The 26,325-nt window shown below is 41.1% G+C and overlaps 1 protein-coding gene across 1 annotated transcript in view; it reads right to left on the bottom strand.

The window, feature by feature from the left end:
- Positions 1-26,325, bottom strand: part of sik2b (salt-inducible kinase 2b) — a 122,261-nt gene that overhangs the window by 56,795 nt on the left and 39,141 nt on the right. The window contains exon 4 of the mRNA XM_080428448.1: positions 7,531-7,692. Within this exon, the coding sequence (XP_080284574.1) occupies positions 7,531-7,692 (162 nt within the window). The remainder of the gene's footprint in view (positions 1-7,530; positions 7,693-26,325) is intronic.

The following is a 26,325-nucleotide window of genomic DNA, read 5'->3' as shown; positions in this document are numbered from 1 at the left end:
GGGGGGGGTGGGGTCTCCACTCCCCTCCTCTGTCTGAGAGGCTTGCGTGCGTTGGAGGTTGGAATATTAACCCGTTCAACCCGGGAACGCATCTAAAGTGTCACTTTAGATTTATTTGGGCTATTCAAAAATAGCAGATTATACATGTATACATACCGAGTGTCGCGCTATGAGCTTGTAGATGCGCTATTTTTTTTAAAGAAATTGTGAAAGCTTGTGCAAATCTTTGAATATATATTTTGTAAAGCCAACATTTGTAACTGAAAACTTTGCTTCTGGGGGAGGGGGCCTGGAATAAAATATTTTACAAATGTTTGCTTTAAAAATAATATGTATTCAAAGATTTGCACACATTTTCATGATTATTCTAAAATAGTAGATCTACAAGCTCATAGCACGTCACTCGGAGCTTGTATATCTGATATTTTTGAATAGCCAAAGAAATCTAAAATGACAGAGATGCGTTCCCGGATTGAATGGTTTAAATGCCTGTGTCTACGCAACTGTCCAGACTGATCCAGGACGAGGAAAAGGGTTTATATATCGGTATCGACATACAGAGATATTTCCCTTTCTGTGCACAAACCTTGTATCTCTGACTCTGTATTTCATTGTTCCCCTTCTTTCTTTAAATCAATGCCCTATTTTATACCGTACTTTGTCGTATCGTATGCCAGTGTTGCGCAAAAGTAGCAAAAAGAGCTCGAAAAGCAGATCTACAGAGCTCGTTTTCGTGCGCTTGCAGATTTGCCTTTTTTTTTTAAATATGAGTAACGGCTTTCCGCCAGACGGCAATGAAAACGTAAGACGTTAAAGAGGTGGTGCCATGTTTTTGCACTTTTTCTGTTTTTCATGTGTCTATGAGGTTGATAGAACTTCATTAAGCCCCCCGGTGGTGTTTTTATGGTGTTTTATGTCTTCTCTGACTATTTGGAGTTTTTTCCTGGAGGCTGAAACCTTGAGGGTCAAATGTGCCAATAGAGAAACAGCGCTTTAGTGACATCACAAAGCCCACACCCTCCCCCTCATTATCATAACACAACAGGTGTGGGCATGAGGAGGAGGAGGGACTAGGACAGGTGGGTGGTGCTAAGGTGGTGGAGGAGGTGCTAAGGTGAGAACCAGGTATACTTAATGCACTGGTGGGTGTGTCTACATAAAAACAACATTTTAACACTTACTGTACACTTTTTTTTTGTTGAAAAAAATCCTTACATAATAATAATACCTTATGATCAGGTTTTAGGGTTGAAAAATATCATGGCACTCCATCTTTAAGATACTTTTTCTGGGGCAAACAGAGACACTTTTCTATAATGTATATACTGAAGCCTTTGAAAAAAAAGAAAGGAAAACGTGCTGCTGGTTTCTCCCAGGGTGGAGGGTGTCTATTGATCCCAGAGGGGAAATGCATGTGTCATCATAGCAGCAACAGCAGTGAGAGATAGAAAAAAAATGTAATAAAACCATTTGCGTCCCCATTAGTTGTTGTTGTTGGGGTTATTAAGTCAAGAACATTTGCACATTCTGAACCTATAAAACCCTTCCTCTGCATGTATTTACTCATCCTAACCATTAGGAGCAGTGGATGCCATTAACCCATTCAACCCGGGAACGCATTCTCTGTCATTTTAGATTTCTTTGGCTATTCAATAGCAATATGTTGTTCCAGGGACCCCCCAGAAGCAAAGATTTGATTTAAAAATGTTCGCTTTAAAACATATATACAAAGATTTGCACACATTTTCACAATTTTTCAAAAAATTGCAGATCTACAAGCTCATAGCGCGGCACTCCGCCCAAATACACATAATTTTGAGGGTCAACTTTTTTCCAAAAAGCAAAGATACTTAAAAACATATATTCAAAGATTTGCACACATTTTCACTATTTTTTGAATAGCCAAAGTAAACAATAATGGTTATAGCTACAACAATCTAAAATGACACAGATGTGTTCCCGGATTGAATGGGTTAATGCAGCACGTTGCGAGCAATTAAGTCTTAAGTGCCTTGCTCAGACAGTGCGTGTAGCGAGGGGTCCAACCACTGACCTGACTACTATTCCCAGACGGCCTCTCTCTCTCTACCAGTGGTGTAAAGTAGCTAAGTACATTTACTCAAGTACTGTACTTAAGTATTTTTTTTTGGTACTTTTACTTTACTGGAGTATTTCCAATTTTCAATACTTTTACTCCACTACATCTCAGAGGCAAATATTGTACTTTTACTCCACTACAATTATTTGAAAACTTAAGTTACTTTGTAGATTTTGATTATCATTACAAAACATACATTACCCACCTCAGCCCTATGCATACTTAGGCTGTTTGAAAATAGCCGATCTGCAAGCTCACAACGTGTCGCTTTGCGCCGCGTTGTGAGCTTGTAGATCTGCTATTTTCAAAGCTTTTTCATACATTTGGAAACTTGTGAAATGGGACAGTCTGCAAAATGAGTACTTTTACTTTCAGTACTTAAGCATATTTGAATGCAAATACTTTTGCACTTTTACTCAAGTACATTTTGAATACCGGACTTTTACTTGACAGAGTATTTCCACATTGATACTTCTACATAAGTACAACATGTGAATACTTTTTCCACTCAGCTGCTGCTGCTGTGGTGTATTCAAGACTGAAACAGTAAAATATGAAATTACTATGATATTAATACATTATAAACACAAACTTGTCAGAATGGGACCAACAGGAGGAGGCTAAAGTCATTAAAACAGGCTGGGGGATTTTAGCTGAGTGCCCCGATCATTTGCATTGAGTTACTCATCTGAAACAATACCTAGGGTTTCATGGCCTTTGTCCTCCTAGTTGTCATGAAGCGAGTGGTGGCTGTGAACCTAAACATGGGATCCGGCCGAGCTCTTTGTTCCCACAGAGCGCATTCTAATATTATGCAAGAGTGCCTGTGTTTCAATCAAGCCAGCCGAGATAAGTAAAACCTACAGGATTCATTATAAAATGTTTACTAGGCTCTTCTAAAATTCACAGATAGATAGGACTACGTTTTTGTAAAACAGAGCCGAGGGAAAACCCTTCAGTGGGATAATATTATCATTCTGTGTCTAAGTCCGAGGTTAATGACGACATCATTGATAAAGGGATTTTGAAGCTCTCTCCAGAAGGGAGGGGCTGAGCTCCAACAGCGGGGGAACCCAGGAGAAGAGCGCCTTTCTTTTAAGTAACTTTAATTATATAGATCATTCATACAACGTCGGACATGCTAATGTTTAGACTCATTTCAAAGCTAATAAAATGTTGTATAATAATGTTATAATGTGAGCATATGGAAAAGCACAGTTTTATAGATAAGGTTTAAGGGAATAATGTCATGTGTTCAAATCAAGGCAGATGCTAATTCAGTGTCCTGTGAGAAGAAGGCGGCCCAAGCCTATTGTTTCGACAGGGCTTGTTTGTGATTGACTGATACAGAAAGAAGGTAGCGTTATCTGTAATAAATGTTTTGGTATATAATGGCTTGTGTTTGAAGCGAACGGGGCTCCGTGATTGACAAGTAAGCGGATGCCACGTTCAGCAGAATAAAGCAGATTCTATGAACAAGACGCGCTATACATTGATTTGACCCAAATGTATGGATTGCTAAAGAACTCTGACAATAAATTGAACTGTTAAGAAAGGAAAACTCGGGATTCTGAGCGTTGACTTATTTCCTCCCTGGATATGGATTCTTATTTCTGCCGGTTCGCTATGGTCAGATACGGCACTGCCACGTTTAAAACCCGGGAGAGGTACTGTACTGTTAAGAGTAAGAGTCAAGAACTCTTTCACTCCTAAATATATATATAATATATATATATAAAAACATCTATCACCAGAAAAATACTTTTACTTAAGTAAAAAAAATGAGTGCTTTTTCCACCACTGCCCCCAGGCCCCCACATAGGATTTGTGTTGTTACATAATGCTAAAGAACATATTCTATACGTATACAGGGTGTGAACAGTCACAATTATAACATAATCGCCTAATCACAATCATTTGAGATAATCACAATTATTTTGCATAATCGTCATAATCGTATCCATGTTGAAAAATGTTCATACATTTTTGTTCATACAGTTTTCAAAAATAGTAGAAATAGCAGATCTACAAGCTTACAACGCGTCACTTTGTGACGCGTTGTAAGCTTGTAGATGAACTATTTCTACTATTTTGAATATTATTATATATGTCAGTAATGTCTTTGTATATTTCAGTTATTTGTCATATCTGCCCCAGGTCTGCAATGTTTTATTATGGAGCCTAAAAGGCAAACCTTTTTTTTTAAAGTTTTTATTCATAGTTTCCAATGTTCAATATGCCAAACACACAATTAAACCGTTAATCGCGATTATTTGAGTGACAATTAATCGTCAACTTAAATGTGTAATGGTGACAGCCCTAGGCGGGTATAGCACACTGGGTAGTACAGTGTAGGTACAGACTGTTCCTGGCTCCATGCTGTCACCACCAGCCAGGTTAATGTTGTTCCCATTGTTCCTACACTCCCAATCTAATCTGCAGCGTGGATAATTGGCCTGGAGTGAGTCAGATAACTACCGCGCTAATAACACCTGCTGCTGCTCGTCAACCGCCAACATGGAACCATGTCCGACCAGAAAACCCCAATGACAAACTCTTATTTCTTATTATCCGTCGGTTGTCGCACGCACGAACCCGCAAGACGAGACCAGCGAGTCTCTTATCATCTGCCTATCTTTAGAACAGGGATTCACACATAATGGTTCGGGATTTTTCCAGAAAGAAAGAAAAAAATCAATAAAATAAAAAGAAATATTACAGAAACTTAAAATAATAATAAAAACATATCCATAAAAAGACACCGAATTTATCCTTTTCGGTCTCGAGCTGAAATAGTTTGGTAACCCCTGCTCAAAAAAAATAACTAACTGTGGGAATTAAGGAATTCTTACAGGGATGTAAATTTTTCACACGGTCTTTCATAGTTTTTTTTTTCTTATGGCGAGGAGCCTCATTCTAAAAGTACGCTTGGAATGTTAAGGTCCTCTAAGGACAGTATCCCCCCCCACCCTCCATCCACTGGATCTAACCCCCTGAAGTTAGCTGTTGAGACTCTGTGGCATCCATTCCAAACATCTAAATCTCCAGCTTTGTCTACATGTGCTGTGTTCCCGCCACAAGGTGACTCCGTCCGGAGGCTGGCAGGGAACGTTTTGTGCCACCAACTTGATAAACACTTTGAGAACGAGCCCCCGGCTTTAACCTGACGACTTCAATATCTTTTCCCCATCTTCTTCACCACAAAACGTTCCCATCGTCTTAGACAAAATAACCTGTCTCCAAATGACGATAACCGGACTAAAACGATCACCCCATTCACAGCTAAATACCCACAGCCCTTCCTTAAATTCTTCTAACTAGGGCTGGGCGATGCCAGTTCAAATCAATATCACCATCATTTCAAACTTGATTAATGAACGATAAAAAAAAAAAAATACTTTTTGTGTAAATGAATGCCCTATTTGATCATAACACAGCGTCACACAAAAGTATCAAAAGTAACAGATCCACAAGCTCGAAACACGGCGCGAAGCTTGTAGATCTGCTACTTTTGCCATTTTTTTTTTTGAATCCTGAAAAGTGACAGTTTTGGACATGGTTTCCATCCGACAGAGACGATATCTTGTATCCAGGGTAGCATTAAAGGTGTAAAGCCAATCCCATGGCAAGTCAGCCAGTATCTTTTTAGGTAACTTGTTTGGGAGTGTTGGACAGATGAACCATCATAGTAATTCTTAACCACATGGAACCTAGTGTTCTGGGCATGTCATAATAGGAGAAACATTGGCCACAAATACTACGTAGGTGAACGTAGCAAAAAAAAAAATGCAGATCTAACCAGCTCACAATGCTTCCAAATTGAACCCATAGATCTACCAGATCTATGGGTTAAAACGGGGCTGATCTCACCACCTTGCGTTGTTTGGTTCGTGCCAAAGAACCACAACAAAATGTACCAACTCACATCCTGAAGAGATCACTGCACTTCTCAGTCGGTTCAGTCGCAGCAATCACAATACAAAGTGTACTCTCAAGTGCCAAGAGAAATGAACAGTGGATTATGTTCAACAATGGCTATACTGTAGCTTGTTAACACGTTTTGGAGCAGAACAGATAACCCATTTCTTTTACTTTCACCCTTTATTCATGCTGGTATTTAAATACCAGGGAGAAAGCAAAGCCATAGACAATACGGTCATGTGTTAGTGGTTTCATTAAACATTAATCCTGTCACTGATACTATTGTAGCAAGTTTATCCTCTAATGTGTGCAGACCAGTATTACTGAATCGCAGATTGGCTCAAATTTACAGCCAGTTAACTCACTGTGAGCATTAACGCTCAAACAAACACACACACACACACACACACACACACACACACACACACACACACACACACACACACACACACACACACACACACACACACACACACACACACACACACACACACACACACACACACACACACACACACACACACACACACACACACACACACACACACACACACACATCCTTTTAGCCTTTATGTCTGACTGTACCACATGCTGTTTATATTTCTGACGAATAAAGTATTCAAAAATGGCAGTCCCACTGAGGGAGGGAGGGGGGATGGGGAACTCTCCTCCACTGCGTTTTAAAAGGTTAAAGACTCGGTTTTGGAGTCGAGGTGAGACTCATCTTGCAGTCTACTGGAGCAGCCAGCTAACAGCCTGTGTGTGGACACATGTCAACACCGTGATAATAGGCTGGACAGCTAGTTAAGACATTTCTCAGCTCCGCCAGGGCTGAGCTCAAGGAAGGCCGCGGATCAACGACAAAAACCCTTCCATGCTGAGGCCACTCGGCAGAATCTGAAGAGTTTCTGGTCAATTTTGCTTGACTTTTACTGTCTTGAAAATGTTTTTAGTAAGACTGTACATGTTTTCATCATGTTGTGTTATATGTGATATGTATTGGCATGTTTGTTGTGGACCCCAGGAAGAGTAGCTGATACTTGTGGCAGCTAATGGGGATCCGAAAGAATGAAGAATAAAGAATATTGCATTTTTTAAGTTAAATGAGTTAAATGAACACTGCAGATTTACTTATCAGACAGTTATCTTAAGGGCTTACAGGGGTTCTTATTTAACCCACTTACACCCTACATACTTTGTTGTACGTTGAAAAGCAAAACATAGCCAATCTGTAGATCAGGGCTATTTCTCCCAAATGTTTGCCTATTTTCATGTGGTTAATTGCCTTTCTCGTGGCTCACGAGAAAGAAGCGAAAGAAGCCCCCGCCCAGGGGCTGGGCGAGGCTACTGCGAAGTCTACAGCGAGGCTACTGGGCGAGGCTACTGCGAAGCGATAGTAAAACGCTGTTCGCCTCTCAGACGGCCTGTAATTGCTTAAGCCCCGACCCCTCTGCGTTCCTATTGGCTGGCCTTTGTTGTCATTAATGATTAATGTCGTTCCGATTACATACCTGCTATCTTGATGTTCATGTGTCCGTCCAGCAGCAGGTTCTCAGCCTTCAGGTCTCGGTGCACGATGTTGCGGTTGTGACAGTACTCCACCGCCGACAGGATCTGCCAGAACTTCCTCCTGGCCTCCAGCTCACTGAGACGACCGTGCTTCGCCAGGTAGTCTGAGAGAGAGAGAGAGAGAGAGAGAGAGAGAGAGAGAGAGGTCAATCAATCAAAGTTTATTTATATAGCACATTTCATACATCAAGTGCAGTTCAATGTACTTCACAGAATAGAGGTGGGGAGGGAGAGAGGGAGGAGATTGAAAGAGAGTTGTAGACAGGGAGAGAGAGGGAGAGAGGGAGAGAGGGAGAGAGAGAGAGAGGGAGAGAGAGAGAGAGAATAATGTGTGATGTTAGAAATATGCGTTTTGGACATTATATGTTAATTCATATTACAAGCCTGTATGGCCTGTACAGGTACAGTGTAATATATCATCTTCTGCTAAGATACATTGCGTGCATAAAGTCGTCATCGTTAGTGTGTCTACGTGTGTGGGTGTGGGTGTGTGTGTGTGTGTGTGTGTGTGTGTGTGCACACGCAAGTGTGACACTAGTGCGTGCGTACGCACATGTTCCTCTCCCTGTAGACTCTAGACTGAGTGTACTGTACCGAGGGCTGCTGGTGGAAGTCCAAGTCGCAGCTGCTGTACCAAGAATGTTTACCTTTCACTGAAGTGTAATTAAAAGTGTATTCATCTCAGGCCCCGTGTGTTCCAGAGGCCTCGTCCACACAGCTCACGCACACGTGGAAGAGAGCAAACATAAAATCTCATGACCGAAACATTTTGCTTATTAGAATGATGTTTAGGTATCATCATTCTAAACCTGTTCCTGCTGTTCTACATAAAGAGTGGTGGAAAAAGTACTCAAATGTTTTACTGAAGTGAAAGTATCAATACTGCAATGTAGAAATACTCAGTTACAAGTAAAAGTCCGGAAATCTAAATTTACTTGAGTAAAAGTACAATTTGATTGGTATCAAAATATACTTAAAATACAAAAGCAAAAGGACTCATTATACAGAATGTACCATTTCACAAATAAAAAAATGTACAAATCTTTTGAAATAGCAGATCTACAAGCTCACAATGGGTCACGATGCGACGCGTATAGCCGATCTACAAGCCGATCTACAAGCTCAAAATGCATCGCGATGCGACGCATTGTGAGCTTGTACAGTAGATCAGCTATTGTGTTTAGTAATAATAATCAAAATCTACAAAGCAACTAGTAATTACAGTTTTCAAATAAATGTAGTGGAGTAAAAGTACAATATTTGGATCCGATATGTTGTGGAGTAGAAGTAAAAGTATTGGAAATTGGAAATATACTAGTATCGTACAAGAACCTCAAAATTGTACTTAAGAGTAGTACAGTACTTAAGTAAATGTACTTAGTTACTTTCCACCACTGCTCTCATCTTAAAATAACCAATAGCCGATATACAAGCTCACAACACGTCGCACGTGTTGTGAGCTTGTAGATCGGTTATTTGCGGTGCATGACATGCTTCCATAGAGGACATGCTGGCTTCTGTGGAATCCAGATGACTGAAATAAGTTGTGGCGACTGAGAACTTTAATCCATGCGTACATTACCGCATGCCTGTGTGAGCGACTGAGCGTCTGATCTGTGCCAAAAGAAATAACCCTGACGTGTGAGTGAGCAATACTGGTGGACAAAGTACTCAATTCCAACACTCGAGTCTAGAAGTATAGATACTCCTAGTCAAATATTGGCTCAACTACAAGTGAAAGTTGCTCTGTCGAAACTTGAATTAAAGTACTGGAGCTCTTAGAAAATACTTAAGCGTTCAAAAGTACATGCATTTAAAACAACTTTTGTTGTGAGCTTGTGGATCTGTTATTTTCACTATACATGTATTTGAAATAGGGCTTAAATGGTTAATTCATAATTTCTCCCTTACTAGAAATGTAGTGGAGTCAAAAGTACAATATTTGTCTTTGAAATGTAGTGGAGTGAGTCATACAGTGAGTATCCAAAAATACAAATACTCAAGTAAACTACAACAAAAGAACAATTTAAATACAGTACTCAAGTAAAGGTACTTAGTTACTGTCCACCACAGCTTACGTACATTACTGCGTGGCCTTGTGTGCATTAGATCTGTGCCAAAACCCCTGACCCTGCCGTGTGAGTGTGAGTGTGTGTGTGCGTGTGTGAGAGTGTGCGTGAGAATAATGTTATGCGTTTCCAAAATCCTGGAGAACAAATAGCCCGACCGATAGGTAGTCCACACTATACTAGTGACACACCCTAAAACCCCTGAGTACCAGTGTGCAACTAAGTATGAATCCGGCAGTAACTCCAACCCTAAACCCTAAACCTGACCTCTACATGCCCAATCCTAACACTAACCCCAATCTTTTCTTAATAGTAAACCTAACTCTAAAACAATTTGTTTTCATCGTCAAAATAGCCATGTCTCTTGTGGGGACCAGGGAAATTGTCCGCACAATGTCTATTTCTCAAAATCTAAACAATACTTGTGTGTGAGGACATTCGACCCTCACACAACTATAGAAATCCACACACACACACACACACACACACACACACACACACACACTCTCTCACGCGCACAGTCACGCACAGATCCAAAACTTGCCAGCTCTTTCCCAGCACACAACAAAGACAGCAGTGTATCACTCAGAGCTTGACGGCACATATACAAACACAGTGACAGATAGAGACGCCGATTCTCTGTGTAGAAGCCGGACAAATAAATGGAAACAGGGCTGGATGTAGACGCTGTTGCAGGTCCATGGGCCTCCGCGGGGCGGCGGGTCACCAACCCTATACCCTACATGATCACTGTGACAACGACCTGCCAGTCTACCCTATACCGTCCTCCTCCTCCTCCTCCTCTCGCCCCAGTGACCTTCATCACCTCACCTTTCACTAAGGCCTGCTGGGCGATATGGCTTCAAATCAAACGTGCCACAAACACCGTTTAGGGGGTCGGCCATCAGAATAGCAACACCAGGGGCCAAGTGTGGCCAAGTGTGGCCCCTAGGGGCCTCAGGAACACCGTTTCTCCAATCCTCACCAAACATGGCACAAATAATAATAACAATCAAAATAATATAATAAATGTTATTTGTAACAAATGCGTTTCAGGGGTCTGCCATGACAATAGTCACACCAAAAAAAACTAAACTACACACATATGGGGCACTACAGCAGTGTTATGGTGCGTTCACACGGGCAGATTAAAAGATACAGTACATGCTACCATTCATTTTTTATGGAAACCAGCGACATGAAGATACAAAGATACATCCGACGTTTGTAGCTGTAGCTCTATAGCGACAAAGATACAAAGTTACAAATTCAAGTTGAGCTGGGTTCAACTTCCAGATACAAAGACACAAAGCTACAACTGTAGCTCCGATGTCCGCACGTTTGAGGACGTCAGCGACCGCATTGAGCACCACAGATGCAAAGCAACACAGCGACAAAGATGCTGTGTATTTTTGCATCATTGTATCTTTTAATCTTCCCGTGTGAACGCACCATTACAGCAGTGTTTAACACTTCGAATGGCCATAACTTGGTGACCGTTGCTCTGATCAGCGCTGATCAGCCTGAAAATCTAAAAATGTTTTTAACCCACTGATACCTGGAACGCATCTGTGTCACTTTAGACTTCATTGGCTATTAAAAAATAGCAGATATACAAGCTCATAGCGCGGCACCGAGTGCCGCGCTATGAGCTTGTAGATCTGCTATTTTTGAAAAATCGTGAAAAAAATATTTTTTATATTTTTTTCAAAAAACTTTGGATTTAGAAAACATTTTAAGAATCGGACTCAGGCCTTAATGGGTTAACGTATAAAAAACCTGCCTCACGTAAAAGGTTCTAAATGTGGGTTTCAATACATGTTTGGGTTAACAGCCCACGCACCACAGGACAGTGACCTGGCAGTCCGTCTCTCCCAGTGACCTGGATGGTGTCATCATTGGCTCCCTCACGTTTCACCTTGATACGTGCTCTCATTTCCAGTCCAGTCGATAAAATGACTACGCAGGAGGAGGCACGACTGCGGCAGGGGCCGCCGCGGGCAGGAGATTTTGTCACGCTGCCAACTTTCTCTTCATGTGTGCCGAGAGGTCTCTGCCACTGGCAGACAACCAGTGTTGGTGGACACTAAGTAATCAAAAGTACAAATAACGAAGTACATTTATTTTTTATTTTTTTACTGCATTGCCGTTTTGAAAAAAGAAAAAAAAAAAGGATCTACAAGCTCACAACGATTTGAAATAGGGCTTAAGTGGTTAATTCATAATATATTTGTATTTGTACGTTTGGGTGCCAAGAGTCTCTTCCTAGAAATATAGTGAAGTCGAAAGTACAATATTTCTATTCGAAATGTAGTGGAGTGAAAAATGTACTCAAGCGCAGTAAATATACTTAGTTTCTGTTGGTCTGGGGAGGTTGCAGAGTAGACCAGAGAGTGACCCAGAAAATACTGATCCATGCTTGATGTGATCCAACCCAACACGGTATTTATTCATGATCATTCATTTACGATTCGTTGTTTGACCGCCGACATCAAGCCATGTTTTTAATAATTAAAAGGTAAATAAACAAAGGGAAAGGCATTTGTGCGCTCAAAGGCCAAAGACAATGTTTTTTTTGTTTTTTTTGGTATCTTTTTCAGTGACTCAGAACACACAAACAACATGTTTTCACCATGAGGTCTTCTGGCAAAATGATAGTTTTTGTAGAAGCTTCTCCAGGCACACCAAAGCCCGCTCTTTGAAAGTACATAAACACATGCATGTAAACATCATAATAATTATCATAATATTATCAGTTCATTCAGTTTTAGTAAATTACTCATTGCAGTGGGTTTATTTTCATTACTTCGTCTGATGATTCTCTACTTTTAACAATGTCAGAGAAAACGAATATCTGGGAAATCTATCAGGTTAATCTTCAGATTACATATCGTCTCTGTCAGGTGGAAAACATCATATGTTCAAAACTGTAACTTTTCAGGATTCAAATTCAAAAACGGCAAAAGTAGCAGATCTGTTCAAAGTCAAAACATGTAGACAAGAGGTTTCTGCCCGACACGGCAACGACATTACAAATGTATTCAGCAACATTAAGCCTATTGGTGGCCATAATATGGCCAACTGTAGCCTATGTGCTGTATGCCTCTGTATGGACAGCAGAGTCCAGATTGTGCAGGCTCTAATACTATTGGCCTTTGACCATGGAGACATACTTGCATGCTCCAATCAATTATCCACTTAAACCCTCTTGACTTAATAAACTGGACCCAAGTTGAGTTGGCTCTCTACTTGGACCGTCTACACCAGTGGTTCTCAACCTTGAGGCTGGTTCCAGGTGGTCCCCAGCTAAATGATGGAGAGTTGGTAACCAAATGGACCCTTATAGATCTTTAACTCTTTGAGAGAGTAAAATGAAACCAAATGGACCCTTACGGGTCCATTTGGTTTCATTTTACGCTCTCAAAGAGTTACATTATTGTTAAACATCTGCATTACTTAATTAAATAATTGATATTTTGATCAAAGTTGGCCTGTCATCTCTCCTATGGTACCAACATCAACACAGCATGGAATTGTGGACACGATCGTGTCCAACGATAACAAAACAAAAGTCTTGGGTCTGAGAGTCTATAAATCTCATCAAATGGTGGTTCCGCGGCTGAAACGCCCAGTAAATAATGGACCTTGATATGAAAAGGGTTGAAAACCACTGATCTGCACCAAAGCTCTTTGCCAAAAATTGCCGATCCACAAGCTTGTTAGCCTGCTGCAACCCTCCTGATTTCGTGTATAAAGGGGCGTGTGTATAGAGCCGGCGAGAGACGGCGCCTGATCCCATTGGTTCACCGATCTGTCCGTCAACCCCCGCCCCGTTAACACAACATTACGAGCGACGCCCACTGCACTCTGGTTGGTTGGGAAATGAAACACTTCCTCATACCCAGTACAGGCTATAGTTGGGCCAGGCTTTTATTTTTTAGCAAAACTAAGCAATAAAAGCCTGGAGATCGAGGCTACAAGCTTGTGAGCTAGTTAGTAGATGTGCAATTCTTGGTTAAAGTTCCGCCCCCAGACAATGAATGCTGGAGTTCAGGTGGTTAAAACAGTGGTTCTCAAAGTGGGATCCAGGGGGTCCCCAGCAAAAGCAGTTCATATATTAGCGTCACAATCATTTTAGCCACTTTATCCACAAGCTCACAGCAGCTTTTTTTGAAAATATTTGAAAGGCTATTTGAAAAATATCTAAAAAGTTTGAACAATTTTGACCTTTTCAGATGGGGGTCCTCGGCCAAATATATATACATTTGGGGGTCCTTGGCACTGAACAGTTTGAGAACTACTGGGTTAAAAAACTCAAACCCAAAAGAAAAATCAGACATTATTTCCCATAGCCCTCTCTCAATGGAGGAGGCAATGGAGAACCTCCTCTGTATTTAATCAATATGTTGTCAATTAACATCTTTAATTGTGCTATTAGTACATTTACTCAAGTACTGTACTTAAGTACAATTCTGAGGTATTTTTTACTTTAGTGGAGTGTTTCCAATTTTCAGTATTTTTACTTCTACTCCACTACATCTCGGAGGCAAATATTGTGCTTTTACTCAACTACACTTATTTGAAAACTTTAGTTACTTGTTACTTTGTAGATTTTGATTATTATTACAAAACATGCATTAACCACTTAGGTTCAGCCCTATATACATTTCGGTTTCTTTGAAAAGACTACCAGCACTCACTTTCATCCATTTAGGATCTTGTTTTATTGAAGTCTTTTCTACATACATTTCGGCCATTTGAAAATAGCCGATCTACAAGCTCACAATGCGTCGCGATGCAACACATTGTGAGCTTGCAGATCTGCTATTTTCAAAAGATGTATTTTTGAAAACTTGTGAAATGGGACATTCTGCATAATGAGTACTTTTACTTTTGGTACATTTTGATACCAATACTTTTGGACTTTTACTCAAGTAAATTTGGAATTCCGGACTTTAACTTGTAACAGAGTATTTCTACATCGCAATATTGATACTTTTACCTAAGTAAAACATTTGAGTCCTTTTTCCACCACTGCCAATAATAAGATATCTCCTCCCGTGCCGTGACACAAGTTGGGGTCCTGACCCACAGTTTGTGCTCCAAGTGCAGAGAGAACATACTCATGTCTCCTCTGACACACACATGATGGTGTCACCCGTGTCATCTTTTCACGGGCCAGTGAGGAGTTTCACCAGGAGATCGTAACGTATGAGGAGGTTCACACACCATTATCACCAGTTTTCCCTCCCTGCTGAACAAGGGCCCCGAACCAACCAGTAGGAGTCGCTATAGCACCGATGAGGACCATCTACAGGGGGTGGGGGGGGGGGGATTTTCTTTCAATTCAGTGAATAATCACAGTTTACTGAACTGTAGAGGAAGGTCCATCAGGAAACACTTTGTGTGTGCTTTCATCTGCAGGGTTCCACTTCACACCTCTGTGTACACACACAGCTAGGCTAGCTAGTTAGCTCTCCACTTCACACTTCTGTTAGAAGGCACCGACTGTGTGAGAGGTTTCATCAACCCTGTGACCTCCCACCACCGTTGCCAGATTTTGCGAGAGGAAACATTAACCAGGTCTATGAAAACAAGCCCAAAAGAAGCGACTGGGTCAAACTTGTAAACCTATATAGATTTGCTATTTGAAAATAGCCGATCTACAAGCTAACATTGCGTCGCATATTTCCCCCCCAAAAAAATTACATTCTAACAACACATATCTGGTACAAAATATTTTTAGATGGGGGGTCCGGACAAATACATATTAATTTGGGGGTCCTTGACATGAGAACCATAATTAAAAAAAGTTGGAAGCAAGTTCAAATAAGCAACTACACTTTAGAAACAAGCCCAAAACTGCAACCTACCAATATTTAAAAGCAATTTTACAGAAAAAGCAGCCCTAAGCAGACATGGCAACCCTAACTCCCACCAGCCAAACCTGACAAGCATGTGCAACAACAACACTATTACCTGACCAACAAGTCCTCTCAACAGGCTGCTTTGAGAGTAAAACAAGATGTTTAAGAATTTCCTTCAGTTGAGCTTCTACCACAACATATTAATACACCCAAGATTTTCAAGCTCACAATGCGTCGCATCCTGAACGCATTGGGAGCTTGAACATTTTCAGCCAATAATGTTCTACAGGACTCCAGGAGAAAGTGGACTACATCCACTCAAATATGTCTTTGTACACTGCAGGCTCAAAACAGATAAACGCTGGCAGCATGCCCGGCGTTGCCCCGGGGGTCGTAAGGGTGAAATAGGCACAGGAGTAATATTTTTGTGCAGAGGTTGAAACAGTTATAGAGGCTCGCTCATGTTTTGGTGTACATATTGGAACAGCGTGGGCTTGCTGTGCAACAGAGCTCCCGGCCCTGATGCTAGACATCGAGGGTGTGGAGGGCAGCCACTCAGGAGGTCAGAGTTGGTGTTGGCTGCTATAGTCCGCACTCTCGCATTGCATATGACATCAGTCATCCGCTAAGAAGCAAAGTTTCAGCCTCCATCTGACTTCCAGTACGAATTCATTCTACCATTATGCCACCAAAATGTGCAATGCCCTAACAACAGCCATCAAAAAAGACTGTGATTCCCTACCCTCCTTCAAAACCGCCATGAACAAGCACCATTTGCAACTGGACCTTGACAAGTCTTCTAGCTTGCCAAAATAAATGACCCCCCACTGTTCTCACTGCTCCTAGTATTGATGATTTATTGTATAGTATTGTATGTCATTATTATGTCTTGATGAATTGAATACATAGGACCACAATGGAAGTACCTGTACCTCTGTACTTTTTGCACACTGCACACCCATTAAGACCTGGAACGCACCTGTGTCACTTTAGATTTCCTTGGCTATTCAAAAATAGCAGATATACAAGCTCATAGCGCGGCACCGAGTGCCGCGCTACGAGCTTGTAGATCTGCTATTTTTGAAAAATCTTGGAGGAAAAAAAATAGGGATTTTTTTCAAAAAACTGTTAGGATTTAGAAAACATTTTTAAGAATCGCCTCAGGTCTTAAAGTATTCCATCAATCAATAACCACCAAACCCCTAGCATCACGATTTTGGGAATCATGTAAAAAAAAAAACTGGTGAACATTCAGCGAAAATACCCAAAGTAAAAGGAAGGGTATCGGGACAACGAAGTGTACAGGGTTGAAGTATAAAAGTTTCCCATGAACATTCCACAGACCATTTACAGATCAGCCTGATGACCTGAGGTGCGGGCGTGTGCATAGAAGAACAAACTGTTCAACGTACACACAGACAACCTCAACTGTATTATGTGGTCTGTGTAGGGTGGAAACCTCACCAGAACAGTTACTTTTCAGGATTCGAATCCAAAAGTATCAAAAGCAGCAGATCCACAAGCTCGGAAGAAACGCGGCGCGAGCTTGTGGATCTGCTACTTTTGTGTGACGCTGTAGCGGTGGTGTAAAGCAAGTACATTTACTCAAGTACTGCACTTTAAGTAAAATGTTGAGGTACTTTTACTTTACTGGAGTTCTTCCAATTTTCAATTATTTTACTCCACTACATCTCAGAGGCAAATATTGTACTTTTACTCCCGCACAATTATTTGCCACTTCAGCCCTATGCACACTTAAAGGGACACTTCACCCAAAAAAAAATTTGTTTCAATGGATTAGTCACCCCATGGAGACTTGAATTCATGGATATTTTTTTCGTTTTTTGTCTCATTCCTTCGGCAGCGGTTCCGGTAGGAGACACGAGTCGTTGTGTCTCCTACCGGAACCGCTGCCTACCGGTCCGCTGGTCATCAAATTATTGTCTTAGGAATGAGCCAAAAACTAAAAAATATCCATGAATTCAAGTCTCCATGGGGTGACTAATCCATTGAAACAAAGTTTTTTTTGTGGGGTGAAGTGTCCCTTTAAGTGTGCATAGGGCTGAAGTGGCAAATAATTGTGCGGGAGTAAAAGTACAATATTTGCCTCTGAGATGTAGTGGAGTAAAATAATTGAAAATTGGAAGAACTCCAGTAAAGTAAGTTTTTTTTGGGTGAAGTATCCCTTTAAGCCATTTGAAAATAGCCGATCTAAAAGCTCACAACGCGCCGTTTTTTTAATACATTTGAAAACTTGAAATGGGACATTCTGCATAATGAGTACTTTTACTTTTGGTACTTTAAGTACATTTTGATGCCAATACTTTTGTACTTTTACTCAAGTGCATTTTGAGTTCCAGACCTTTATGTGTAACGGAGTATTTCTACATTGCAGTATTGATATTTTTACTCAAGTAAAGCAATTGAGTACTTTTTCCACCACTGGAAGGATATGCAGTAATACTTCTCCTTCAGGACAGTGGAGCTCCTGAGGTGTCTCACACAGCTTTCATCATCATCATCATAATTCACCGGGTCAGCCGTTATCATGATGATGGAAACACCAAGCGTGTGCGACCGGAGTGGGCAGTGCTGATTTTTTTCTCCTGCACTTTAATTTATTTTTCCACACCAGCAATCTCAGCAGTAATTTCCCTAGTGTGTGTGTGTGTGTGTGTGTGTGTGTGTGTGTGTGTGTGTGTGTGTGTGTGTGTGTGTGTGTGTGTGTGTGTGTGCATAAAAGCACTAAAAACACTCGGTAGCCTAAACAACCCTAAAAAGGATAAACAGTAGTCAGACAGGAGTCGAGACCCTATGTCATGCTATACACTAAGTAAGAAGTCACACCAACACCGCGGTCACAAACCATTAACCACATGTAAGCCTCTATGTTGGTCGCTGTCGGGGCGTGGAAACCCCCTCCTATGTACAAAACCTACTTTTCAGGAAATGGAATGATTACTTTTTAGTTTAGAAATGGTGAAAATAGACGATCTACTGTATAAGGTCACTGTGAGCTTGTAGATCTGCCATTTTCACTACTTTGCGTGGCACTATTGTATGACAAAGTAATAGGGCATTAACTCTTTCACTGCCACACTTATTTCAGACTGTGTCGTCCCAGTGCCAGGAAAAAGGTGCATTTTTCCTACGTTTGTTTTTTAACATTGAAGTGAATGTAGCAGCATTTTTTTGGATAGCGTTATCTCCTAGTTCCTTTGAGATAACCAAAAAAAAAAAAAAAACCCAAAAAATTCAAAAAAAATCCACAAAAAAAAATAATAATAATAATAATTTTTTCAAATTTCTTTTAAAAAATATTTCCGTCTTTCCGTCATTGGCCATGATAGCCATAGAGCCATCGGACGGGAATTCCCGTTTTTGGCAGTTAAAGAGTTAAAGCCGTACAATGTAGCTTTTGTTTAATGAATAAAATGTAATTTTGTCCAATCTGTATGGTAGAGTATGTTAACACAATATAACTTATAGAATTGGGGTGGTTGTATTGTGTCTCCCAGCTCTTCTATTGAGACATTTAGATCGTGTCAAAGGTCGTGTCTCACCTATATACACAGGATCTGACACGAATTTGGACCAGAAGGTCAAGATTGAATTTATCCCCTGAGCAAGCAGGCACGCTCTATTAGCTCAATGGTAAAAATCAGCATATAAGCAGGAAACCAAGTTCAAATCCGGGGTAGAAGAGTACATAGTTCTACTTTAACCCATTAAGGCCTGAGGTAAAAAAAAAAAAAACGTATGTCGTTATGTCAGTGGTTCTCAAACATGTCAAGGACCCCAACATTATGTATTTGGCCGCGGACCCCCATCTCAAAACATTTTGTTCCAGGGACCCCAAGAAGCAAAGATTTGAGTTACATATGTTCGCTTTAAAAATATATATATTTCAAGATTTGCACAAATTTTCTCATTTTTTCAAAAATAGCAGATCTACAAGCTGATATCGCGGCACTCTGTGCCACACTATGAGCTTGTATATCTGCTATGTTTTAAAAGCCAAAGTGTAAAATAATGCTTTTCAGCTAAAATCAAAAAAGATGCGTTCCAGGTCTTAATGGACTAAGCGGGAAAATATATCATAAAAAGTTGAAACATAAGAGATACAAGGTTTCTGCCCGACGGCAACCACATACGCACTTCCTCGTATGGACAGCAAAAATAGCAATTGTACGAGCTCACAACGTGGCGTGTCAAAGATGTGACAAATGTTGAAAATAGAGATGGGTTAATGTGGTTAACTGTCAGAAAGCCCAGTGGCGCTCCGCTAACTGCAGATAAGACGCTTAAAAATGGAGCAACACATGTCACAAGGGCAACGACGTGCGTCACAATGCAAACACCCAGGCCTCCTAAACAACACTGTATTTTAATAGTAGCAGATCTACAAACTAAACCTTGCGGATCTGCTGCTTTTGATGCTTTTGTGGGACGCTGTAGTATGATCAAGTAGGGCTTTAATTTACGAAGAAAATATGGAGATAAGAGGTTTCTGACTGACAGCGCCGATTTATGACAGCTACAGCGCCGTTAGCGCACTATTAACCACATCAACCCTAGCGTCCGTATTCTGGGGCAAACAAAGAGCCTTTTTGAAGAAAAAAGCAGACCTAGTATAGAGGCCTGAGGGATCCCTGTCAACTCAAGTATATAGGGTTTAAGACAGGCAGCCAGCCACTGAGGTCGGTCTCGTCAAAGCGAGCGCGTGTTCAATAAATGGTTAACTTCTGACACAGCAAAGAGAACCTGATTAGATAGCAGGCGACACATTCCATATGGGAGACCGCCAGTGTGACAGTGTGACAGCGGCTGTTTTCATGTGCCGTCGCTAATCAAAAAGCACACTTGGCAAGGGAATGTGTCGAGAGGGTCCGACCGCAGCGGGCCAGCGAAGAGGGGGCCCCGAGGAGGAGGACACTGAAATGAATACTCTAATACTGTATGCTCCAGTACTAGTGGTTCCCAAACAGTGGGCTGAGAGCCTGAGACCTGTCCCATACGAGACCAATTTTTATGGGTTGTGCGATATCCCCCTTTTTTCGTTTCCTACATAATAATAAAAAATAAATATTTAGAAAAGGTTTAACAAAAAAACAACTTTCAACTAAAAACCAATTCCAACATTTTTCAAAAGTATTTCATAAATAAAACATTTCTATGAATAAATAAAACAATTTTAATAAGTAGTAGCAAATGTACAAGCTCACAACCACTTCACGTCGTGTTGTGAGCTTGTAGATCTGCTATTTTCACTAATTTGGGTCGCGGGCTAATTTCTCTTTAGAGTTGCAGTCGCTGGTCCGCCATCCAACTCTGCACACACACACACACACACACACACACACACACACACACACACACACACACACACACACACACACACACACACACACACACACACACACACACACACACACACACACACACACACACACACACACACACACACACACACACACACACACACACACACACACACACACACACACACACACACACACACAACGTCATGGACTTGGAAATATTTAATAAATACAAAAATCCTGCCTCGGAGGTTTAACACTTTAAACACTGACCCTGGACGCCGACTCACTCTGAGCGACGACGCCAATCATCTCATTTTATATTACAATTTGTGAACTACTACCGCTTGTTCCTTCTAGTGTCTGACAAACAACAAGCCATTACTGTCCGAGTAATCAACAGCCACACACACACACACACACTCAGTGCGGAGTGTCATCAAGGCAGAACGATGAGTAATACACTGATTCAATGTCAGCAGGGGCACGGCCCTGGGCACAGCCAGGCACGACAGTGATGCATCCTGGGAAAAGCAGGGGGGGGGGGGGGGGTCAGTGTTGGGTATGTATGAATCATTGGGAGTACAACAAGGGAACAACTCGCCACTTCAACGTGCGTGTTGTGTTCCACTTGAGCTGGTGGAAAGTAACTAAGTACATGTACTCAAGTACTGTACTTAAGTACAATTTTGAGGTGCTTTTACTTTACTGGTGTATTTCCAATTTTCTATACTTTTACTCCTACTCCACTACACCTCAGAGACAAATATTGTACTTTTACTCCACTACAATTATTTGAAAACGTTGGTTACTAGTTACTTTGTAGATTTTGATTATCATTACCAAACATACATTAACCACTTCAGCCCTGTTTAAACTTGGCTATTTGAAAATAGCGATGCAACGCGTTTTGAGCTTGTAGATCTGCTATTTTCAAAAGATTTTTTAATACATTTTAGACATGATAATTTGTGAAATGGGACATTCTGCATAATTGCTTTTGGTACTTTAAGTGTATTTTGATGGCAATACTTTGTACTTCTACTCGGGTAAATTTTGATTACCAGACTTTTACTTATAGCAGATTGTTTCTGCAAGGCAGTATTGATTCTTTTACTTCAGTAAATCAATGTGAGTACTAGTTCCACTTGGACGAGGGAGGCCAAGCTATGGCCCTGCCATGCAGCTGGTTGATGGGAACGAGTAGTACAGTACAGCATTTCAGGGACACGGTCATCAGGCCAGTAAGATAACCCTGTGGGCCAGCGCCCAGACACAATGTGTACCCATGGGAAGAGAAGAGGCTGTCTAGAGGACAAGTGTATCACTCCCCGTCTGTGTGCGTGTGCGTGTGCGTGTGCGTGTGTGTATGTACAAAGTAACTGGAGAACGGCTGGGAGGGTTTTAATTTTCCTCCTCCATGTCAACATAAAGGAACGAAGGCACTGCAAAGCAGAACACCCACAACACTCCAGATTAAATACAAGGCTCAAGGTGCACGGCTCGACAATTCAAAAGAATAAAAGTCTGCACAACAGCTTATACACACACAGGAAACACTACATGGTACTATACGTTCAAGGGGTTCAAGGGTCAAGGTTGTACTTTATGGTTACATCTTGTGTACAGGTACATACGAGTAGGGGTGTGCCGATACACTCATTTCATGAAACGATACGATATTGGGCTCACGACATCGATACGATATATGGCCCTTTTTTATTATGAAAATATATGGGGGGGGGAAGCAAATGCAAACAAATATTTCTGTTTTGCATTATTCAGACATGCAAACTTGTGGCTTTTCAGCTACAATAGCCGTTTTGAATCCAAAAACTACATGTTGTCACCCTTTTCACCTCGGGGCTGTTTGCATGCCTGATTATTATTAAAAAAAATATATATATATATGTATATATATATATATATATATATGTTTTTTTTCTCTTCCAAAACGATACATATCGTCACGAAAACGTATCGCGATATATCGCGGGACGATATATCGGCACAACCCTACATACGAGTGAAACTTCTTTTTGTTTGGCTTCCTTCAGACAATGCAGCAGCATAGATAATAACAACAACAATGAAGGCCAACTTTGGCCAAAACATTGTCAAATTTTCTGTGTTTTAAAGTAAACACTTCGCAATGCACAGACTGACTGTGCAGACTTTTATTCTTCTGAACGGTCACTCTGTGTCCAACAGCAGTGACGAACTGGATGTGCACATCCCACTGTTCTGAACACACTCAACAATGTCATGAAACTGAGAAAACAGCCACTACACAATAAATGTCCTTTTCACATAGTTTTAGTCCATTAAGACCGGGAACAGCATCTGTGTCATTTTAAGATTTCTTTAGCTATTCAAAAATAGCAGATATATACAAGCTCATAGCGCGGCACCGAGTGCCGCGCTATGAGCTTGTATATCTGCATTTTTTTTTATTATCGTGACATTTTTAGCAAATCTTCAAATTTATATCTCTGCTGTCGGGCAGAAACCAGCTAACTCCAAAATGTTCATTTTTCAGGAATTGACAAAAACAAAACAAAAAGTTTTGTTCATCATTGAGCGCTTTTTTATACTTTTCATTGGTTCAATATTTTTTTAATCAACACACAGAAGTAAAGGGTGTTCAATAGCACTGATTTATGGACAGAAATTATGATTAGAATTAGGATTTAGACGTTGCGTTCCCGGATTGAATGGGTTCATTACCTCTCCACAGACTCAGCAACGACGCGTTTCAACTTAACAGGTCTTAACATAAAAATAGCAGATCTACAAGCTCACACGTCAAATGAACAAACACCAAAATATTCCCAATCTACACGCTCACAACTAGTACGATTGGGTTTGCTTGTGTTTTCTCCAAATACTTCAAACTTCTGAAAAATAAAACACATTTGAAAATGCCAAACATCACAGATGTACAAGCCCACACAACAAGTCGCCCAAAAACAGATTGGCTATTTCATACGTCGTATGTGGTTACATTTTGGTGATCATTAGGGATGCCATGGAAAGATTTGAGAACGTGTGGGCACTGGGCGGATCACAGAGATGATTGTACAGCTGCTATTTTCTTTTTATCGTGAACATTTTTGGAAATCTTTGAATATATATATTTTTTAAAGCGAACATTTGTAACTCAGATTACAACGCGTTGTAAGCTCGTCGATCGGCTATTTTCAGCGAAAGCTTTCCCTTCAATACGAGGATGCTGGGCTGCTGGTTTAACCCATTAAGACCTGGGACGCATCTGTGTCACTTTTTGATTTGAGCTAAAAAAGCATTATTTTACACTTTGGCTATTCAAAAATAGCAGATCTACAAGCTCATAGCGCGGCACTGAGTGCCGCGCGCGCTACGAGCTTGTAGATCTGCTATTTTTGAAAAATCGTGAAAATGTGTGCAAATCTTTGAATATATATTGTTTAAAGCGAACATTTTTAACTCTATTCTTTGCTTCTGGTGGGTCCCTGGAACAACATATTTTGAGATGGGGGTCGGCGGTCAAATACATATAATTTTGGGGGTCCTTGACATGAAAAGGTTTGAGAACCACTGATATGTAGAATACTGTTGGGATTTAGAAGACATTTGTAGAATCGGCTTCAGGTCTTAAGGGTTAATTAGCTCAAAAGTCAAAGTCACAAATGTGACAATTGGCAGTATGGATTTTCGTGACGCTTTGTGAGAATGGCCAGGTAGGTAGCCGGAGAGAGGAGAAAGGTCCGGAGGCAACCGGGTCAAAGGTCAAGGTAAAACCGACAATCGCACGTAACCGGTCACAGGTCACAGGAGCAAAGAACAGGTAGGGCCTGTCACAATTATGATGTTTTACTTGACGATTAATTGTCGCTTAAACAATTGCGATTAACGATTTATCTTTGTTTCTGTCCTTGAACATTGTGACCATTATGAATACCGGTACTAATTACATTTGTTTGGCTTTTAGGCTTTCGTAAACAAAACAAAAAAAAGGTGCACAGGGCAGACATGACAAATACCAGCCGCATTTCTTTAATTCTATGTTTCCACAAAAGCCAAATTAGTGTCCATTTCTCACCTGCTGTGTCACAGGCTTCACAGGCCTGAACTGCTTTAATGAGGACCTGCAGGGACTTCCAATATTCAATAAAGGGTGTTTCGTTGCCGTCGGGCAGAAACCTCTTATGGACATCTTCTTTTGGACATATGAGGTTTCCTCCAGACACAGACGATTTGGTAGATAAGGTTTTTTTTTTTAACCAACCTCCATCTCTGCGTTTAAGAATTGCGCAATCACATCGCTGTTCAAACATATGACCTAGCTAGCTACGTTTTGCTGTGTGTGCGTGTGCGCGTGTGTGTGTGTGTGCGCGTGTAAGATCTCACTTAAGATAACCGTTAGACTTCACAGGATGTACAGTAGCCCAATTGTCACTTTCATATTCAGCATTACCAGTCTCTCGTCATGTTTAGATAGGCTGGCAGACTTGTAATGATGGGGTCATTTGCTCAAGATCCTAAACAACGCGTATAATTCAAGATGCAACAACAGTGACACACTATCATACAAACGACAGACACGTCCATCCGCACTGGCATCCCAAACCCTATTATTATTTTTTTTTTTTTGGGGGCATTTCTGCCTTTATTTCGAGAGCCTATATATTATGTGGTATACGCCTTAACCCTTTCAATCCGGGAACGCATCCGTGTCATTTTAAGATTCATTTGGCTATTCAAAAATAGCAGGTATACAAGCTCATAGCGCGGCACCGAGTGCCGCGCCATGAGCTTGTAGATCTGCTATTTTTGAAAAAGAAATCGTGAAAATGTGTGCAAATCTTTGAAAATGTATAGACATTTTTAACTCAAATCTTTGCTTCTGGGGGTCCCTGGAACAACATATTTTGAGATGGAGGGGGGGGGGGGGTCCGCGGAGAAATACATTGGGGGGTCCTTGGCATGAAAAGTTTGAACATTTTCATTATAAAACAGGGCTACGCGGCCTCGCCATCAAGGCCATCGTCCTGGGAACCGTCGCCGGTCGCTGTACATGGGTAAAGCTCAGGGTCTCAGCCGTGAATTTTGACCAAACCTCCCACACAGAAAACCACGTTCGGCGGCCAAGATTCGTCCATTTTTGTTGCCAAGTTTTGCCTGCACGGTGACACCCGATTGGTCAAGAGCTCTGCCATATCAGCCCTCGGGTATACGACACACCTTTAGCTTGCGCCCGATTGGTCAGCTGCCGCATTAGCCCCCCCCCCCCAGGGAAAATATGGGAGCCAGCCTATCGGAGTGGTGCTTATCACCCCTCCTCCTCCTCCTCTCTGTCCTTTTAATCACCCCCTCAGGGCAAATAAAAGGTGTATTATTTGATAGGTACTGTAGCTGTTATTCTCCACCACTGTGTTCCATTTAGCCTCAGCTTGATCATTCTTAACCCATTCAATCCAGGAACGCATCATCTGTGTCAT

Source organism: Gymnoscopelus braueri (assembly GCF_963280865.1).
Source record: "Gymnoscopelus braueri genome assembly, chromosome: 5".
In the NCBI taxonomy this organism is placed as follows: Eukaryota; Metazoa; Chordata; class Actinopteri; order Myctophiformes; family Myctophidae; genus Gymnoscopelus; species Gymnoscopelus braueri.
The sequence above is the reverse complement of the archived record's forward strand: the minus strand, read 5'-3'. Positions and strand labels throughout refer to the sequence as shown.